Genomic DNA, 19893 nt, shown 5'->3' with positions numbered 1-19893 from the left:
CCGGCGCTGCCCGCCCTGCTCCCCTCGGGGAGACTCTCCATCGGCCGGGGAGACTTTCCATCGGGGGGGGAGACTCTCTCTGTGGGGGGGGGGGAGACTCTCTCTGTGGGGGGGGGGAGACTCTCTCTGTGGGGGGGGGGAGACTCTCTCTGTGGGGGGGGGGAGACTCTCTCTGTGGGGGGGGGGAGACTCTCTCTGTGGGGGGGGGGAGACTCTCTCTGTGGTGGGGGGGGGGGAGACTCTCTCTGTGGGGGGGGGAGACTCTCTCTGTGGGGGGGGGGGGAGACTCTCTCTGTGGGGGGGGGGAGACTCTCTCTGTGGGGGGGGGGGAGACTCTCTCTGTGGGGGGGGGAGACTCTCTCTGTGGGGGGGGAGACTCTCTCTGTGGGGGGGGGAGACTCTCTCTGTGGGGGGGGGGAGACTCTCTCTGTGGGGGGGGGAGACTCTCTCTGTGGTGGGGGGGGAGACTCTCTCTGTGGGGGGGGGAGACTCTCTCTGTGGGGGGGGGGAGACTCTCTCTGTGGGGGGGGGGAGACTCTCTCTGTGGGGGGGGGGAGACTCTCTCTGTGGGGGGGGGAGACTCTCTCTGTGGGGGGGGAGACTCTCTCTGTGGGGGGGGGAGACTCTCTCTGTGGGGGGGGGAGACTCTCTCTGTGGGGGGGGAGACTCTCTCTGTGGGGGGGGGGAGACTCTCTCTGTGGGGGGGGGGGGGAGACTCTCTCTGTGGGGGGGGGAGACTCTCTCTGTGGGGGGGGGGAGACTCTCTGTGGGGGGGGGGAGACTCTCTCTGTGGGGGGGGGAGACTCTCTGTGGGGGGGGGAGACTCTCTCTGTGGGGGGGGGGAGACTCTCTCTGTGGGGGGGGGAGACTCTCTCTGTGGGGGGGGGGAGACTCTCTCTGGGGGGGGGAGACTCTCTCGGCGGGGGGGGGAGACTTTCTCTGGGGGGGGGAGACTTTCTCTGGGCGGGGGGGGGAGACTTTCTCTGGGGGGGGGAGACTTTCTCTGGGCGGGGGGGAGACTCTCTCTGGGGGGGGGAGACTCTCTCGGCGGGGGGGGGAGACTTTCTCTGGGCGGGGGGGAGACTCTCTCGGCGGGGGGGGGAGACTTTCTCTGGGGGGGGGAGACTCTCTCGGCGGGGGGGGGAGACTTTCTCTGGGCGGGGGGGAGACTCTCTCGGCGGGGAAGCCCCGCCTCCCGCTCAGAAAGAGGGGAATCCCCGCCACACATGCGCACTCCTTCTTCACACCTTCTCTGCTCCCTGGCTATAAAAGAGCAGGAAGGAGGAGAGGGCAGAGCCAGTCAGTGGTAGCAGCGAGAGAACTCCACACCAGAGAGCGAGAGAGGCACAGACAGACAGACAGACAGACAGAGAGAGAGAGAGAGAGAGAGAGAGAGAGAGAGAGAAAGGGGGGCACAGACAGAGAGACAGACAGACAGAGAGAGAGAGAAAGGGGGTCACACACAGAGAGAGAGAGAGAGAAAGGGGGTCACAGAGAGAGAGAGACACAGACAGACAGACAGAGACACACACACACACAGAGACAGACAGACAGAGAGAGAACGCGAGAGAAAAGGGGGCACAGAGAGAGAGAGAGAGAGACAGACAGACAGAGAGAAAGACACAGAGAGAGAGAGAGAGAGACAGACAGAGAGAGAGAGAGACAGACAGACAGAGAGAGAGAAAGGGGGGCACAGAGAGAGAGAGAGAGAGAGAGAGGCACAGAGAGAGAGAGGCACAGAGACACAGACAGACAGACAGAGAGAGAGACAGACAGACAGACAGGATCAGACGGAGGGAAGGTTAGACTGGGAGACAGAGCCGGCGAGACTCGGGCTGGGAGCAGTCAGTGTCAGGAGCAGGGGCTCAGCTGGGTGTCGGGACAGCCCAGTGACAGACACCTGTTGCCCGGGATCAGGCTCCGCTCCGGGGCTCCCGCCCGTCCTGGACTATAAGCGGAAGAACAACTTCGGCAAAACTTTGGGGAAAGTTTGTAAGCTTGTTTGTGCGGCTGGTGTTGTACCAGGAGGGGGTCCGTGTGCTGCCCGGATTACCGAGCGGAGTCCCAGGCCGCCGAGTGCCAGCCCCGGGGAGATGAGCCGGGCAAACACTGCCCTGTGAGTTCTGTATCCGAGAGGGAGCCGGGCCAGGCCGAGCCATGGAACTGGGGATCGCACTACTTACACTGTGGTACCTGTGGCCGGGCACTCAGGTGAGCTGGGTCCGGGAGCAGGGACTGGGGCCAGGGTGCTGGGAGCAGGGGCAGGGAGCAGGGTCTGGGGGCAGGGACTGGGGCCAGGGTGCTGGGAGCAGGGGCAGGGAGCAGGGTCTGGGGGCAGGGACTGGGGCCAGGGTGCTGGGAGCAGGGGCAGGGAGCAGGGTCTGGGGGCAGGGACTGGGGCCAGGGTGCTGGGAGCAGGGGCAGGGAGCAGGGTCTGGGGGCAGGGACTGGGGCCAGGGTGCTGGGAGCAGGGGCAGGGAGCAGGGTCTGGGGGCAGGGACTGGGGCCAGGGTGCTGGGAGCAGGGGCAGGGTCCAGGGTCTGGGGGCAGGGACTGGGGCCAGGGTGCTGGGAGCAGGGGCAGGGTCCAGGGTCTGGGGGCAGGGAGCAGGGTCTGGGGGCAGGGACTGGGGCCAGGGTGCTGGGGGCAGGGACTGGGGCCAGGGTGCTGGGAGCAGGGGCAGGGTCCAGGGTCTGGGGGCAGGGAGCAGGGTCTGGGGGCAGGGACTGGGGCCAGGGTGCTGGGAGCAGGGGCAGGGTCCAGGGTCTGGGGGCAGGGAGCAGGGTCTGGGGGCAGGGTCCTGGGGGCAGGGGTTGGATTTGTGCCCCGCCACTCGGCTCTAAGAGACGTCCTTCACCGTCCGCGCTCAGCCTGACTCGGATGGTGAGAAGTTTGTAGCCGGAGGGCACGGGAATCAGTGAGAGAGGCTGTCCCAGGACAGCAGGTAAAGGGGAGGGGACTGACAGTTAAGAGTGGGTCAAAAACAGTGTCCAGGGCAATGGGTCAAAAACAGTGTCCAGGTGTTGTTTCCAAGACACTGTATGTGGTGGACGGTTACAGTGAGATGTTTGGACTCGAACCCATTGTTTGTAGTCTGATTCTCCATCACGGGAGGGTGCCAGACTGGTCTGGGAGCCGGAGCACTGACACCCCTGGCTGTCTCCCTCTGTCCTTTCCTCTCCTGGTTCTGGGTGGTTTGCTGAGGGTCAGGCTGTGTCCCTCTTTCCCCATCCAGGTGGGTCCTGTGCTGCCCACTAACCACTGCTGTCTCTCTCTCTCCCACAGGGTGACTGGATCCCTCCTGGACACCACAAATTCCAGAGCCTGCTCCAGCATCGATCCCTAGGTAAATCATACACAAATCATGGGCAGTGCATGGGGCAGGGGCGATGGCAGGGGCGATGGACGGGGCAGGGGCGATGGACGGGGCGATAGACGGGGAAGGGGGCGATAGACGGGGAAGGGGGCGATAGACGGGGAAGGGGGCGATAGATGGGGTAGGGGCAATAGGCAGGAGAGACCGGGCAATAGACAAGGAAAGGGAAATGGGTAGAGGTAATATACAGGGATGGGGCAATACACAGAGAAAGGGCAATAGGCAGGGCTCACTTGGGGACTGGTAACAGGTAGAACAGATGGCATCAAGTGAGTTTGGGAGTACAAGGGGAGATACTGATCATTTTGCAGGGACTTGCCCACATGCTGGGCCCCAAGTAATTGGTAAAGGGCGATCAGAAGGATGTGCGCTGATGCCACAGTGGGGGGGGTGGGGGGCGGTTGAAGAGGTGCTGGCCCTACTCTCTCTGAGCAGAGCCCATTCACCCATCTCTATCCAGAGATTGCTGCCATAGAATGAACAAGAGGAAGGGTACAGTGCCCAACTCTGCAAGGTGGAGATCTGCAACTGAGCAGGAATTGAAAGAAGTGAGCAAAAGGAGGGATCAAGGGTTTGGTTTTCATGGGGCTTTTGAATGTGGGAAGAGAGCTAGCGGAGGGCGGGGGGTTTAGGGAGAGATCCCATCATGCTGGGGTGTGTCAACTGCACCAAGAACGGCAGAGAGGGAGAGGATGTGCACAGTAAAGGGTGCATGCTAGCACTCGGGGCTAGAAGACCGAGTGTGGCATCAGAGCTCCTGTAACACCAGGGAACTGCGGACTTTATTATGGGTTGTGGTTTGCCAGATAATTCGGCCTGCAGGCAGTGAGTGAGTGAGCTACAGACAGACTGTACAGGCTTTGTAGAAGGGTGGACCCTCCTCTCTTTCCATACTCTCTCCTGGGCTGAGGGTGCTCCCAGATGGGACTGCATTCCTTTTGGTGTTCTTCTGTAATGACATTTCAATTCTCGCCTGTTTTGTCTGCCGGCCATTCCAACCTCAGCTCAGCTGCTATCTAAGAAAGCCCAGTGTTTCCTGGAATTGTCTTGAGTCCAACTGGCTTTGGCAAAGATCCACTGTCTCCTCACCAGTATAACCGAGTGAAGCATCGCGTGAGGGTGCTGGCCAGCTTGCTGTGCTGGGTTCTGTCCCAGCATTGTTAAATGCCAGGCTCTTTCTTCTATTTTTCAAACACAATGAATATGCTTCTAAATATAGGCACCCTGCGCTAACATTCCGCCTGTCCCGACAAGGATGGAATTTGTGGAATAGTTTCCTGATAGTTTGTATTTCCAATTGTCTGAAACATTCGAATGAACAAAGTTTCTTTCTTTCGCCTGCGCTGTTGACCTTCACATTAACATTTCTGCTTCTTAAATATGACACAGTTAGCATTTCAGTATGTTCAATCTCGCTGGCAGAATCCTGTTAACTCTTGGAGTGCTGGAGGCTCTCCCATTCCCAAAGTAATTGGACATTTTATTCTTGATTTAATAATGTGAAATTTTATAGGCAGGAAAGGACCATTAGGCCCAACAAGGCCATCTTTTCAATGGATCTTAACCCCCCCACCCTTCCATCACCCCATTTCCTCCAATTCTGGCCTCTTGCGTATCTCTGATTTTAATCACTCCACCATTGGTGGCCGTACCTTCTGTTGCCTAGGCCCTAAGCTCTGGAATTCCCTGCCTAAACCTCTCTGCCTCGCTACCTCGTTCTCCTTGTAGTGTCCGCTGTGGCTCAGTGGGTAGCACACTTGCCTCTGAGTCAGAAGGTTGTGGGTTCAAGTCCCACTCCAGTGCAGTGCTGAGGGAGTGCTGCACTGTCGGAGGTGCCATCTTTCGGATGAGACGTTAAATCGAGGCCCCGTCTGCTCTCTCAGGTGGACGTAAAAAATCCCATGGCACTATTCCGAAGAAGAGCAGGGAGTTATTCCCAGCGTCCTGGTCAATATTTATCCCTCAACCAACATAACAAAAACAGATTATCTGGTCATTATCACATTGCTGTTTGTGGGAGCTTGCTGTGCACAAATTGGCTGCCGCGTTTCCCACATTACAACAGTGACTACACTTCAAAATAGTACTTCATTGGCTGTAAAGCACTTTGAGACATCTGGTGGTCGTGAAAGGCGCTATAGAAATGCAAGTCTTTGTTTCCTCCTTAAAATCTAACTCTTTGACCAAATCTGTTCCAATATCTCCTTCTGTGGCTCAGTGTCAGTTTTTGTCTGATTGCGCTCCTGTGAAGTGCCTTGGGACGTTTTACTACTTTAAAGGCGTTATTTAAATGCAAGCTGTGGTTGTTAATGTCTTCTCTCTCCAGGAACATATCTAGTAGTCTCCTGACCCCATTCACACTAGCAATTCCAGGTAACCTATTCCGCAACTCAATTCCCACTTGGGTGAAAAATACTCTCCTGACCTCCCACCTGGCTCCTAATTTCCCCATTTGTAACTGGCATCCCCTGGGTTTCGAACCCTTCACCACAAGAAGCAATCTGCCTCGATCAACTTTGTCAAGTTCCTTGGTAATTTGAAAACTGTGATGAAGGTTTGAAAAATTGGGGTTTCTTTTCGTTAAAACAACACAGATACTGTTTCAAGTAGTTGAGGGTCTAGAACGAGGGGTCATAGATACAAGGTTATCCACTTTGGTAGAAAAAACAGAAAGGCAGAGTATTTCCTAAATGGTGAAAGATTGGGGATTGCAAATGCTCAAAGGGACCTGAGTATCCTTGTACATGAGTCACTGAAAGTGAATGTGCAGGTGCAGCAAGCCATTAGGAAGGCAAATGGTATGCTGGCCTTCATTACAAGAGGATTTGAGTACAGGAGTAAAGAAGTCTTACTCCAATTATATAGGGTCTTGGTGAGACCACACCTGGAGCACTGTGTACAATTTTGGTCTCCTTACCTAAGGAAGGATATACTTGCCATAGAGAGAGTGCAACGAAGGTTCACGAGATTGATTCCTGGGATGGCGGGACTGTCGTATGAGAAGAGATTGAGTAAACTAGTCCTGTATTCTCTTGAATTCAGAAGAATGAGAGGGGATCTCATTGAAGCATACAAAATTATTACAGGGCTTGATAGGGTGGATGCTGGGAGAATGTTTCCCTTGGCTGGGGAGTCTAGAACCAGGGACCACAACCTCTGGATAAAGGGTCGGCCATTCAGGACTGAGATGAGAAGAAATTTTTTCACAGAGGGTGGTGAATCTTTGGAATTCTCTACCCCAGAGGGTGGTGGAGGCTCAGTCATTGGGTATATTCAAATCAGAAGTCATAGATTTCTGACTAATGATAGGGCCGGTGAATGGAGTTGAGGCAGAAGATCAGCCATGATCATACTGTATGGTGGAGCAGGCTCGAAGGGCCGAATGGCCGACTCCTGCTCCTATTTCTTATGTTCTTATTAAATGTAAGAGATTTAGAACGGAGAGCAGGATAAACTTCTTCACACACAGCTGTGAGGGTGGGGAATTCACTCCCAGGTTTAGTGGATGGGGCAGAAACAGTGTCAACATTGATTAGATTGGGTAGGTGGATGAAGGAAAGGGAGCTGGAGGGATATGAGAACAGGGGGGGTTAATGTGATCAGAACTGTTTGCTTGTATGTGGGTTAAAGGCTGACACACAGGTTGGGCCAAATGGCCTGTTTCCATGTCATGACCTTTCTGTATTTCTATGTAGGTCACCTCAATGTCACCTGTTCTCGAAAGCAAACAACCTTGTTGTCCTTTCCTCATGTAGAACTAGAACCTCTGAATCCTCTCCCCCAAAAAAGCTGTTGAGGCTGGGGGTCAATTGAGAATTTCAAAACAGGCTCGAGAGGCTGAATGGCCTCCTGTTCCTATGTAACAGGCTTGAGGGGCTGAATGGCCTCCTCCTGTTCCTGGGTAACAGGCTCGAGGGGCTGAATGGCCTCCTCCTGTTCCTGGGTAACAGGCTCGAGGGGCTGAATGGCCTCCTCCTGTTCCTGGGTAACAGGCTCGAGGGGCTGAATGGCCTCCTCCTGTTCCTGGGTAACAGGCTCGAGGGGCTGAATGGCCTCCTCCTGTTCCTGGGTAACAGGCTCGAGGGGCTTAATGGCCTCCTCCTGTTCCTGGGTAACAGGCTCGAGGGGCTGAATGGCCTCCTCCTGTTCCTGTCTAACAGGCTCGAGGGGCTGAATGGCCTCCTCCTGTTCCTGTCTAACAGGCTCGAGGGGCTGAATGGCCTCCTCCTGTTCCATTGCAGTAGTTCACGGCCAATCACTGGGGCAGCTGCAGTCACGTCCTGTCACACAAGGATGTAGATTCTGCAGCAAGGTTGCCCAGGGTTTGGGGGCCATACCGTTCTCAGTATAATGGGGATATAAAAACAGCACTAAATTGGAGCTGTCTCTGAGAGCCCTGGTGCTGATTAGCTGTTTCCAGTTAAGGTGAGACAGCTGGTTGTTTATCAGCAGGTAACCAATACGTGGTGTTTAAAATCAGAAGTGTCCACAACACCAGTCTGATCATTCCCACTGATACATTGCTCATTAATCCCGTACAGTTTACAGCTGCTGATTGGGACCTCGAATCACTCCAAAACCAGGGAATTACGGAGCTGAAAGGGTTTATTATCCCTGGAATTCCACACTTTACACACTTCAGTTGCAAGTGATTTGTGCAAATGTGTGAAACATGAGGATTAATGAGCTGAATTTCAATGGAGGTGAGAGGATTGGGCCACTGATACTGGCATCAGAATGCCAGCTCTTGGTCCTGGTAACCAGCTCTTGGTACTGGTAACCAGGTATTGTACTGGTAAATGGGACACTGGTACACCAGGTATTATACCAGTAAGTTGCAGTAACTGGTTATTGGCACTGGTAACCGGGTATTGTACTAGTAACTTGCTATTATACTGGTAACCGGATATTGTACTGGTAATCTGAAATTCATTTAAATTGGCCTCTTGCGCATCCCCCTCTCTTCACTCCACCATTGACGCTGTGCCTTCAGCTATCTCAGTCCCAAGCTCTGGAATTTCTTCCCTAAATCTTTCCCTCTCTAGCTCTCTCTCCTTTTAAGATGCTCCTTAAAATCCACCTCGGTCAACCCTCCTAATATCGCCGCCTTTGGCTTGGCGCCCATTTTCTCCTCCGTGAAACACATTGGGATGTTTTTCTACCTAAAAGTTGCTGTCTAAACACAAGGGGTTGTTGTTGTATCTCCTGCCCGTCTCTCACTCCGCCCCTGACTGGCCATTCTTTTTCAAATAAATCTTTTTGACCTAGCTATGTTCTGGGTACAGTCACTATGACAATGGCTGTGAGCATTAATACAAAGGATTTTATGACAAACTATATCCAATAAAATGATTTTTGAAGATTTAGAACTAGAAACTGATTGGAAATGTAGATCTTTTCACAAAGTATTTACAGCACAGAAACAGGCCCTTCGGCCCAACTGGTCCGTGCCGGTGTTTCTGCTCCACACCAGCCTCCTCCCGCCCCTCTTCATCTCACCCCATCAACATAACCTTCTATTAATTTCTCCCTCATGTGTTTATCTAGCTTCCCCTTAAATACATCTGTGCTAGTCGTCTCGACCACACCCTGTGGTAGCAAGTTCCACATTCTAACCACTCTCTGGGTAAAGAAGTTTCTCCTGAATTCCCTATTGGGTTTATTAGTAACTCTCTTATATTGATGGCCCCTAGTTCTGGTCTCGCCCACAAGTGGAAACATCTTCTCTACATCTACCCTATCGAACCCTGCCATAATCTGAAAGACCTCGATCAGGTCACCCCTCAGTCTTCTCTTTTCTCGAAAAGAGTCCCGGCCTGTTCAATCTTTCCTGATGGGTATAACCCCTCAGTTCTGGTATCATTCTAGTGAATCTTTTTTGTTCCTTCTCCAGTGCCCCTCTATCCTTTTTATAATATGGAGACCAGAACTGTTCACAGTATTCCAAGTGTGGTCTAACCAAGGTTCGATACAAGTTTAACAGAACTTCCCTGCTTTTCAATTCTATTCTAGAAATTAACCCCAATACTTGGTTTGCTGTTTTTCACAGAATCACAGAAACCCCACAGTGCAGATAGAGGCCATTTCGGCCCATCGAGCCTGCACCGACACATATCCCACCCTATCCCCGTAACCCCATGTATTTAATCCCCCTAACACTAAGAGTCAATTTATCATGGCCAATCAACCTAACCTGCACATCTTTGGACTGTGGGAGGAAACCGGAGCACCCGGAGTAAACCCATGCAAACACGGGGAGAATGTACAAACTCCACACAGACAGTCGCCCGAGGCCGGATTCGAACCCGGGTCCCTGGCGCTTTGAGGCAACAGTGCTAACCACTATGCCACCGTGCTGCCCTTATGGCCTTATTAACCTGTGTCGATACTTTTAGTGATTTGTGTATCTGTACCCCCAGATCCCTCTGCTCTCTACCCCATTTAGACATTATCCAAGGAGTGTGTGGCCTCCTTATTCTTCCCACCAAAATATACCACCTCACACTTCTCTATATTGAAGTTCAGTTGCCAATTACACGCCTATGCTGCAAGCTTATTAATGTCTTCCTGTATTTTGTCACAATCCTCTGTATTAACTACACCCCCTCCCCCCAATTTGGTATTATCAGCAAATTTTGAAATTGTAGTTTTTAGATGACTGTAATGATAGCCTGATAATTTAATTCAAAGTACTTGTTGAAAATAAGTGATGTTAGTCTTCAGCCATAGGTTGGTTCCAATCAACGAATTGATTGCCTCAAAAACAACTCTTGATTTTTTAAATATCAAATCTAGATTGCTGTGGATAATAATCAGTCTTTGTGTGTGTTTGGTTTCAGATGGAGATGGTGAGGATTCTGAGAACCTTTATTCCGTGTCTGTAACTGGAGAAGGTCACTGGCGAGCTCTCCGTGTGACCCGCAGTCCGGGTGAGCGCCATTTCTGTATAAACCTACCGTCGGGCTCCACAGACCTCCCACCATCAGATAGGCTGGAGTCTGTGACTAGATGGAACAGTAGGGGAGGGGCTTGCACATCTGCAAACCTATCACAATGGCCGCTTCCCAGCTCGTGATGTTGGTGACTTGGCGGTGGGGGGTGGAGGGGGTTAGTCGGGATATCGGGGGGGCAAGGGGGTGGGGGGTGGTTAGTCGGGATTTCGAGGGGTGAGGGGTGGTTAGTCAGGATTCCGGGGGTGGGGGAGGGGGTTAGTCGGGATTTCGAGGGGTGAGGGGTGGTTAGTCGGGATTTCGAGGGGTGAGGGGTGGTTAGTCAGGATTCCGGGGGTGGGGGAGGGGGTTAGTCGGGATTCCGGGGGTGGAGGGGGTTGGGGGATAGTCGGGATCGCCGGTGGGGGTGGTTAGTCAGGATTCTGTGGGTGGAGGGGTTGGGGGATAGTCGGGATCACCAGTGGGGGTGGGGTGGTTAGTCAGGATTTCGGGGGGTGGAGGGGGTTGGGGGATAGTCAGGATCGCTGGTGGGGTGAGGGGGGTGGTTAGTCAGGATTCCGGGGGGTGGAGGGGTTGGGGGTTAGTCAGGATCGCCGGTGGGGTGAGGGGGGTGGTTAGTCAGGATTTTGGGGGGTGGAGGGGTTAGGGGATAGTCGGGATCACCGGTGGGGATGGGGGTGGTTAGTCAGGATTTCGGGGGTGGAGGGGGTTGGGGGTTAGTCGGGATCACCGGTGGGGGGATGGGGGGGGTTAGTCAGGATTTCGGGGGTGGAGGGGGTTGGGGGTTAGTCGGGATCACCAGTGGGGGGATGGGGGGGGTTAGTCAGGATTCCGGGGGTGGAGGGGGTTGGGGGATAGTCGGGATATCGGGGGGCGAGGGGGGGTGGGTGGTTAGTCAGGATTCCGGGGGTGGAGGGGGTTGGGGGTTAGTTGGGATCACCAGTGGGGGGATGGGGGGGGTTAGTCAGGATTCCGGGGGTGGAGGGGGTTGGGGGATAGTCGGGATCACCAGTGGGGGGATGGGGGGGGATAGTCAGGATTTCGGGGGTGGAGGGGGTTGGGGGATAGTCGGGATCACCAGTGGGGGGATGGGGGGGGTTAGTCAGGATTTCGGGGGTGGAGGGGGTTGGGGGATAGTCGGGATATCGGGGGGCGAGGGGGGGTGGGTGGTTAGTCAGGATTCCGGGGGTGGAGGGGGTTGGGGGATAGTCGGGATCACCAGTGGGGGGATGGGGGGGGTTAGTCAGGATTCCGGGGGTGGAGGGGGTTGGGGGTTAGTCGGGATCACCGGTGGGAGGGGGGAGGGGCACGGGCGGGCGGTTAATCGGGATCCCAAGGCACAAATCAGACACAATTTGACACCGAGCCACATAAGGAGATATTAGGACAGGTGACCAAAAGCTTGGTCAAAGAGGGAGGTTTTAAGGAGCGTCTTAAAGGAGGAGAGAGAGGCGGAGAGGTTTAGGGAGGGAATTCCAGAGCTTGGGGTCTCGGCAGCTGAAGGCACGGCCACCAATGGTGGAACGAAGGACATCATGGATGCTCAAGAGACCAGAATTGGAGGAGTGCAGAGATCTCTGAGTGTTGTGGGGCTGTGGGAGGTCACACAGATAAGGAGGGGCGAGACCATGGAGGGATTTGAGCACGAGGATGAGAATTGCAAAATCGAGCTGTTGGAGCGGGAGCGGGAGCCAATGTAGGTGAGCGAGCACAGGTGGAGGTGATTGGCCCCTGTATAGTCTGGAGGTGGAGGTGATTGGCCCCTGTGTAGTCTGGAGGTGGAGGTGATTGGCCCCTGTATAGTCTGGAGGTGATTGGCCCCTGTATAGTCTGGAGGTGCAGGTGATTGGCCCCTGTATAGTCTGGAGGTGCAGGTGATTGGCCCCTGTATAGTCTGGAGGTGCAGGTGATTGGCCCCTGTATAGTCTGGAGGTGGAGGTGATTGGCCCCTGTATAGTCTGGTGGTGATTGGCCCCTGTATAGTCTGGAGGTGGAGGTGATTGACTGGCTCCGATTCCACACTCAGTCCTGTCACCCCTTACCCCTGTGCTTACAGACTTACATTGGCTGCTGGACCCCAAAGCCTCCAATTTAAAATGCTCATTCGCGTGTTTAAATCCCCGTTCATGGCCTCTCCCCTCCCTCTATCTGGAACTTCCTAGAAACCCTTCCCAAACTCTCTGCTCCTCTGATTCTGACCTCTTGTTCAGCACCACCCCTTCGTCCCACCATTGGAGGCCGTGCATCCAGCTGCCTGGGCCCGAAGCTCTGGAATTCCCTCCCTAAAGCTCTCCACCTCTCTCCTCCTTTAAGACGCTCCTTAAAACCTCCCTCTTGGACCCAGTTTTTGGTCACCTGCCCTAATATCTCCTTCTTTGGCTCAGTGTCACTTTGTGTCTGATTATTCCTCTGTCAAGCACCTTGGGTCATTTTTCTCTGTTAAAGGTGTTGTCTAAATGCAACTGGTCATTGTGCAGATGGGGCTGAGGCTTGGTGAAGCAGCGGGAACTACTGCTGGTGCTGAGCGGGTTGCCTGAGGGAGGTCTGGTCTGGTTCAGTCGGGGGCAGGAGTTGGCGCTGTGCGTGCCCAGATTGTTGTGTTGAGCTGGTTTGCGTCTCTTTCAGTGCCAGTGGTGGAAGATGCCAAGCCAGCCGAGTGTAAGGTGAGGCCTGCAGTAATCGAAATAACACGGAGTATGGTGGACCCCACCAGTGCCAACTTCTTTGTGTGGCCGTCCTGTGTGGAGGTGCAGCGATGTTCAGGCTGCTGCAACACCAGAAACTACAAGTGCCAGGCAACCAAGGTGCAAGAACGGCACGTGCAGGTGAGGACCGTTACTGCAAGGCCCCACTCTACAAGAGCGAGGATGGGCGGGTGTATGGGGGTCCGGGTGTCGGAGGCTCTGGGTGTATGGGGTGGGGTCCGGGTGTCGGGGGTGGGGTCTGGGTGTCGGGGGTGGGGTCTGGGGGTGGGGTCTGGGTGTCGGGGGTGGGTGGTCTGGGTGTCGGGGGTGGGGGGTCTGGGTGTCGGGGGTGGGGGGTCTGGGTGTCGGGGGTGGGGGGTCTGGGTGTCGGGGGTGGGGTCCGGGTGTCGGGGGTGGGGTCCGGGTGTCGGGGGTGGGGTCCGGGTGTCGGGGGTGGGGCCCGGGTGTCAGGGGTGGGGTCCGGGTGTCGGGGGGGGGGTCCGGGTGTCGGGGGGGGGGTCCGGGTGTCGGGGGGGGGGGGGTCCGGGTGTCGGGGGGGGGGGTCCGGGTGTCGGGGGGTCCGGGTGTCGGGGGGGGGTGGGGTCCGGGTGTCGGGGTGCGGTCCGGGTGTCGGGGTGGGGTCCGGGTGTCGGGGGGTCCGGGGTCCCGGTGTCGGGGTGGGGTCCCGGTGTCCCGGTGTCGGGGTGGGGTCCGGGTGTCTGGGTGGGGTCCGGGTGTCGGGGGGTCCGGGAGTCCGGGGGGTGGTCCCGGTGTCGGGGGGTCCCGGGTGTCGGGGGGGGGGGGGGGTGTCCGGGTGTCGGTCTGGGGGTCGGGGGGTCCGGGTGTCGGGGGGGGGGTCCGGGTGTCGGGGGGGGTCCGGGTGTCGGTGTGGGGTCCGGGTGTCGGGGGGTCCGGGTTTCGGGGGGGTCGGGGTGTCCAGGGTCCGGGTGTCGGGGGGTCCGGGTGTTGGGGTGGGGTCCGGGTGTCGGGGGGTTCCCAGTGTTGGGAGTTTGGTTCAGGGGGATGTGTCTCTGCTCCTACAGAATGGCTGGTCCTGCGGGAGTTACAGGGGTCTGTCACTGGGCACCTCCTGTGCTGCCTTGCCCTGTGTGATTTGGATCAGAGTGCGGGGTGTCCAGTGACACAGGCCACTGTTGTCGTTTCCTCAGCTCTCTGACCCTCTCCGATCAGGAATGAAACTTCTTTTCCTGTCAAATGTAAAAATAAGCTGCACTAAATCTGATTGCAGGCCAGGGGTGAGTCAGAGAGTTCCAGGAAATTCCCTTCATTCTCCCACAATAAACCCAACAAGAAAATTCGGGATAACAACAGAAAATGCTGGAAAAACTCAGCAGGCCAGGCAACATCCGTGGAGAGAAAACCCTTTGTCAAGACTAAAGAAGCACAGGAAATGGAATAGATTAAAAGGCCAGGCTGGGAGAGAACAAAAGAGAAGAGACATTAAGAGGTATTCAAAACCAGACGAGATGGTGATCGGACTAGTGGAGACAAAAGACGGCTCTAGATTAGGTGTGAAATGTTCTGGCAGAATGGGAGACAGCTGCCATGTGGGAGAGAGGAAAAAAAAGAAAGCGGGGGGGGGGGGGGGAAAGGCCAAAACAAAGGTGTGGATAAAAAATATAAGTAAAAATGTAATTGGGGCTGAGGTTATGATCTGAAAGAAAATTCAAGCATGGACTCGATGGGCTGAATGGCCTCCTTCTGTGCTGTTATGACTCTATTATGATTCTATGAATAAGGGACCGTGGCTAGAAAAGGCTTCATGAAGAGAAGCTTCCAGAATCGGCAGTGCGGAGCAGAGGCAGCGGCTGAGATTCAGGCTCTCCCCCGGCAGGTCCGGCCTAGTTACACGCACCATCACAATTTCTTGTGTCTCTCTTACGGATGGATTAATGGTAAATTCTGGGAAAGAACAGCAGGTCACCAGGGACTGTCGGCAGGAAGGGCCAGGTTAAAGAGGGGTGTGAAGACCCTTCATTAAAAGCTCTCTGACAAAGGGTCTCCATGATAAACATTGACAGCAAACTGTGACTGAGGCTGACTGGCCTGCGCTATATTTCTGGTACTTTCTGTTCTGTTTGAGATTTGCGGTGTTTGACTGCTCCGTGCTCCCTCTAACTCTCCTCCTATCCCTCAGGTCATAAAGAGGGTGTATCGTCGCAGGCGGCTGGTGACCAAGACAGTGGTGGTGGTGCTGCTCGATCACGTGCAGTGCAAGTGCATGACTGCAGCTCAATACACAGACTCCCGGGAGAGAGAGGGTGAGCAGCCCACACACAGGGCTTGGGCTGGGGAGCAGGGGAGGTGGTGGAGCCCGTGGCTGTTTGGGTTTTCTCGTGGCTATATGATGGGTGTCTGGGTGGGGTTGGGTTATTTGCAGGGTGTCTGGGTGGGGTTGGGTTATTTGCAGGGTGTCTGGGTGGGGTTGGGCTATTTGCTGGGTGTCTGGGTTTTCTCGGGGTTATTTGCAGGGTGTCTGGGTGGGGTTGGGCTATTTGCTGGGTGTCTGGGTTTTCTCGGGGTTATTTGCAGGGTGTCTGGGTGGGGTTGGGCTATTTGCTGGGTGTCTGGGTTTTCTCGGGGCTATTTGTTGGGTACTTTCTCCATACCTTCCTGTCTTGGGTGGAGGTAATAGTGGAGAGTCAATGTCAATGGAGAACGTGCCTTTCCGCTGATCTTGCGACCAGTCGCTGCGCTAATGGACCTGCTCTCCTGCACAGCACCTGTATCTACAGTAACACTTCAATATTCCAGCTGTCTCTCACACTGGGTGAGACTAGGCACTGAATATTCAACTGTGGGAAGCATCACAGCTAAGCGTGGCTCTGTGCTCACCGAAGATCAACACCAAACACATAGCGGTTGGTCCCCGGAGAGTAACCAGGAGCAGGGAGCTCGCTGCTTACCCTGCTCCCTAACTCGCTCAGATCAGCTGGCTCGGCTCGGGGCAGGGCTGGATCCTGGGCAATGCAAGCTCCGAGTTTGATGGATTTCATTTCTCACCAGGGCCCTTGATGACTGCAGCTCCCATCGTGATCCGGACTCGCAAGTACAGCAGCAGCAAACGGAAACATCAGAAATTCAAGCATATCAGTGGAGAGAAGAGGCCGTCTCGGACATAAAACCCGGCCACAAGATTCAGGTAAGGAGCTCTGGGACTCAGCCAGCCCTCCCCAGGGCAGGAAGGGGGACGTTCGGGGAGGAGGAAGTGGGGGTTCGGGTTGTTGGATGAGGGTCCGGGGATGAGTGATCGGGGTTTGCAGGCATCGGGGTTCGGGGGATGGGTGTGCGGGGAGGGGGGGGGCGCAATGGCTTGGGGAGACGAGGGTTGCGGGGTGGGTGGCAAGTGTTCAGGGAGGGGGGTCGGTGGGGTGGGGGATAGGAGGGCAGGGAAGGGGGTGAGAGATCAGTGGAGGGGGATTGGGGGGAGGTGGAGAGGGTTCAGGGGAAGGGGTGGGCGTTCGGGGGGAGGGGATTTAGGGTGGAGGGGGCAGGGGTTCGGGTGGAGGGGTTTTGGTGGGAGGGGGTGGAGGGGGCAGGGGTTCGGGTGGAGGGGTTTTGGGGGGAGGAGGTTGAGGGGGCAGGGGTTTTGGGGGGAGGGGGAGGGTGGAGGCATCTTCTGAATGTGAAGTGCCTGAACTGTATCTGTTTGCTTACTGAGGGCAGGTCAATGACTCGCTGGGGTCAGTGTCAGTCCCACACTGGTCTTTCTCTTTGTCTCTCTCTCTCTCTTTCTCTCTCTCTCTCTGTCACACTCACACCATCCTGTTTCTCTCTGCAGGTGTCTTGCACTCAGAAGAGGCCCATGGATTGTCCAGTGAGATGTCGGAGTCCTTTAGCCAATGTGTTTTTTGTTGGACCTACTGTTGATAGCTGATGAAAATGGAATCTGTGCAATGTAAAACTGTTAACGGCCAAATCTAACGAACTCCAGGAACTGCGGACTCAAGTAAATGGACAAACCAGAGACAAATGTGCACTAAAGACTAAAAATGATTTTGAACCAAAACATTGATAAATGATGACCACTGGATTTGTAGAGCAAAGACTGTAGCCAATCAGCTCGGTGCCTGTATGGGTCGGAGCGATGAAGAGACTAAGGGACAGGGTGTGGTTGATGCTGCATCGAAGCCTGCGCTGTTTGCACTGTACATTTTGCTTTTTTATATATTTTCTATATTTAATGTCTGTTACTGTGCATTGACTAGTGAACAGCACGAGGCAAAGCCTTGCTGCTATTGGCTGGTTCTGCCAGTTTCGGAGTTGCATTTTAAAGGGGTACATTGATTTTTCGAGTCTGTCCACCAGGTGCTGATGTTGGGACCCCCACCCCTGACACCCCCAAACCCCGACCCCCCCCCACCACCACCCCCAGCACAGGATCCCGGTCCATTAGTAACAGCACGGAAACTGATTCCAAACTTCACTCAGGATTAATGCACACTCCGAGTCAGGGACCCAGCAGCCTCTCCAGCTCTGGGATGGATTAGAACTCAGGTCTCTGCTTCTGACGGGAAACAACTGGGTTCAATTCTGTTCAATGAACACTGACACCTCCCCAGCCCCACCCCCCAAGCTGATTCTGGTTGTGCTTTTGCCCCCTGGCGTTGTGCTTTCAGGGTTTAAGGGTTAACAGGGCTGAGGAAGGAGTCGCCAATCTGTAGCTGCCCTTGGGACTTGCCTTAGGAAGATCTCTACAGTCTGCCCAGAGCCAGGGTCTTGCAGTGAAGCCACTCCAACAGGAGTGCAGTGAGATCCAGCCCCTCCCGCTCCCTACAGACCTGCTGCATACTTCAAGAGCTGACAGCAGCCTGGCTCCTGCTGTTTGTTTACATTGCCCGAGGCTAGGGATCGGCCTGCACTGGATCGGAGCCAGGGCTTGTGATCAAGCTCCAGCCTTGGATCTACCTGGAGCAGCACTGACTGGCACGATGCTGGTCCAAATGGGTCTGCTAGGCCGGAGACATGAGGCTGGTCGGGGAACAGGGACTGGGGTTAGGGGGCAGAGGGCGGGCGGGAGATCGATTGATCGATGTCACTGATGGATCCCTGGACGAGTCTATGTGTTGCAGCCTCTTGCACCTGATAGCGGACAGTACACCGTGAGGGGCTGCTTCGCGTCAGCTCACCTGCAGTAAATACTGGAACTGAACTATTTTTCAAGTTAGACATTGTGACTAATTATTTATATATTTAAAGTTGTAAAAATTTCTATGAAGCATAATAAATGGATGTTTGTGTTACGGCTGATCCCTGTGCAGGCCAGGTGCAAAGGAACGTCTGAAATTTGTGTCAGTGAGTCACACATTCCAGCCAGAACAGGGACTGGGGAATGTGGAATGAATAATTGGACCAATTCGTTCTGTTGATTATCTTCATTCGCTGCTGAACGCCTGAGGCTATGTGTGAAGGTTGGGAGGCAGAGGGAAGGACCTTCCCTCCAAGGTGTGTGTTGGTGCAGTGCCTGCCACCTCATGACCTTCCCCATCCCACAGTGGCCTCATCACCTGGCACAATCCTATTCACCAGGTCGCGGAGGGCAACGGGACAAAGCTCTCCGTTTTGATCAAGACGTAAAGCGTTACACACCTAAGATTTCTTCTGTTGGCTGCAAAGGACCGACAGACAGGTGACTTCATGCAGGGCTATTCCAGGTCCCAGTCTGCTCTGGGAGTGTCATAGTCTAAGGATAAGGGGTAAGCCATTTAGGACTGAAATGAGGAGGAATTTCTTCACCCAGAGAGTGGTGAACCTGTGGAATTCTCTACCACAGAGGGCGGTGGAGGCCAGTTCATTAAATATATTCAAAAAAGAGTTGGATATATTTCTTAAGGCTGAAGGGATCAAGGGATATGGGGAGAAGGCAGGGACAGGGTACTGAATTTGGATGATCAGCCATGATCTCATTGAATGGCGGAGCAGGCTCGAAGGGCCGAATGGCCTACTCCTGCTCCTATCTTCTATGTTTCTATGTTTGATGGGACAGTGTAGAGGGAGCTTTACTCTGTATCTAACCCGTACTGTACCTGCCCTGGGAGTGTTTGATGGGACAGTGTAGAGGGAGCTTTACTCTGTATCTAACCCGTGCTGTACCTGCACTGGGAGTGTTTGATGGGACAGTGTAAAGGGAGCTTTACTCTGTATCTAACCCATGCTGTACCTGCCCTGGGAGTGTTTGATGGGACAGAGTAGAGGGAGCTTTACTCTGTATCTAACACCTACTGATCAGAGAGAGCCAGCATGGATTTGTAATGGGTAAGTCATGTCTAATGAACCGAGCTGAATTTTCTGTGGAGGCAACTAATGTGGTAGATAAGGGAGTGTCTATGGATGTTATTTATATGGACTTCCAGAAGGCATTCGACAAAGTTCCACACAGGATTCTGTTAACAAAAACTGGAGTGCATGGAATTGGAGGCAACCTATTAACATAGGTAGGGAATTGGTTAGGAGATAGGAGACAGAAAGTAGGGACAATGGGTATGGCCTCCAATTGGCAGGATGTGATGTGTGATATCTCCCAGGAATCTGCACTGGGGCCTCAGCTTTTCACTGTATTTATCAATGACTTGGATGAAGGAACAGAGAGCTGTGTATCCAAGTGTGTTGACTACATCAGGTTGGGTGACACAGTAAATAGTGCAGATGGGAACAGAAAGTTGCAAAGGGACATTGATAGATTGGGTGAGTGGGCAAAACTGTGGCAGATGGAGTTCAGTGTGGGGAAGTGTGAGGTCATCCACTCTGGACCCAAGAAAGATCGATCAGAGTATTTTCTAAATGGCGAGAAGCAGGAACTGTGGAGGAACAAAGAGATGGAGGGGTTCAAGTACAGGAATCACTAAAAGCCCGTGGACAGGTA

The 19893-nt window shown here is 54.4% G+C and overlaps 1 protein-coding gene across 1 annotated transcript; it reads left to right on the top strand.

Annotated features, from left to right (window-relative positions):
- Nucleotides 1–1277: 1277 nt before the first annotated feature.
- LOC147098719 (platelet-derived growth factor subunit B-like) lies at nt 1278–18274 on the top strand. Its single transcript, XM_085969407.1, has 7 exons — nt 1278–2211; nt 3286–3346; nt 10216–10305; nt 12952–13151; nt 15169–15292; nt 16038–16173; nt 16813–18274. Exons 1-6 carry the CDS (start codon nt 2158–2160, stop codon nt 16151–16153), a joined length of 645 nt encoding a protein of 214 aa, XP_085825533.1. The 5' UTR covers nt 1278–2157; the 3' UTR covers nt 16154–16173; nt 16813–18274.
- The last annotated feature ends 1619 nt before the right edge of the window (nt 18275–19893 follow it).

The sequence above is a fragment of the Somniosus microcephalus genome, chromosome 28, assembly GCF_052327205.1.
Source record: "Somniosus microcephalus isolate GS21.2 chromosome 28, FLI_Smic_1.0, whole genome shotgun sequence".
In the NCBI taxonomy this organism is placed as follows: Eukaryota; Metazoa; Chordata; class Chondrichthyes; order Squaliformes; family Somniosidae; genus Somniosus; species Somniosus microcephalus.
This window is presented reverse-complemented; position numbering and strand designations above follow the sequence as displayed.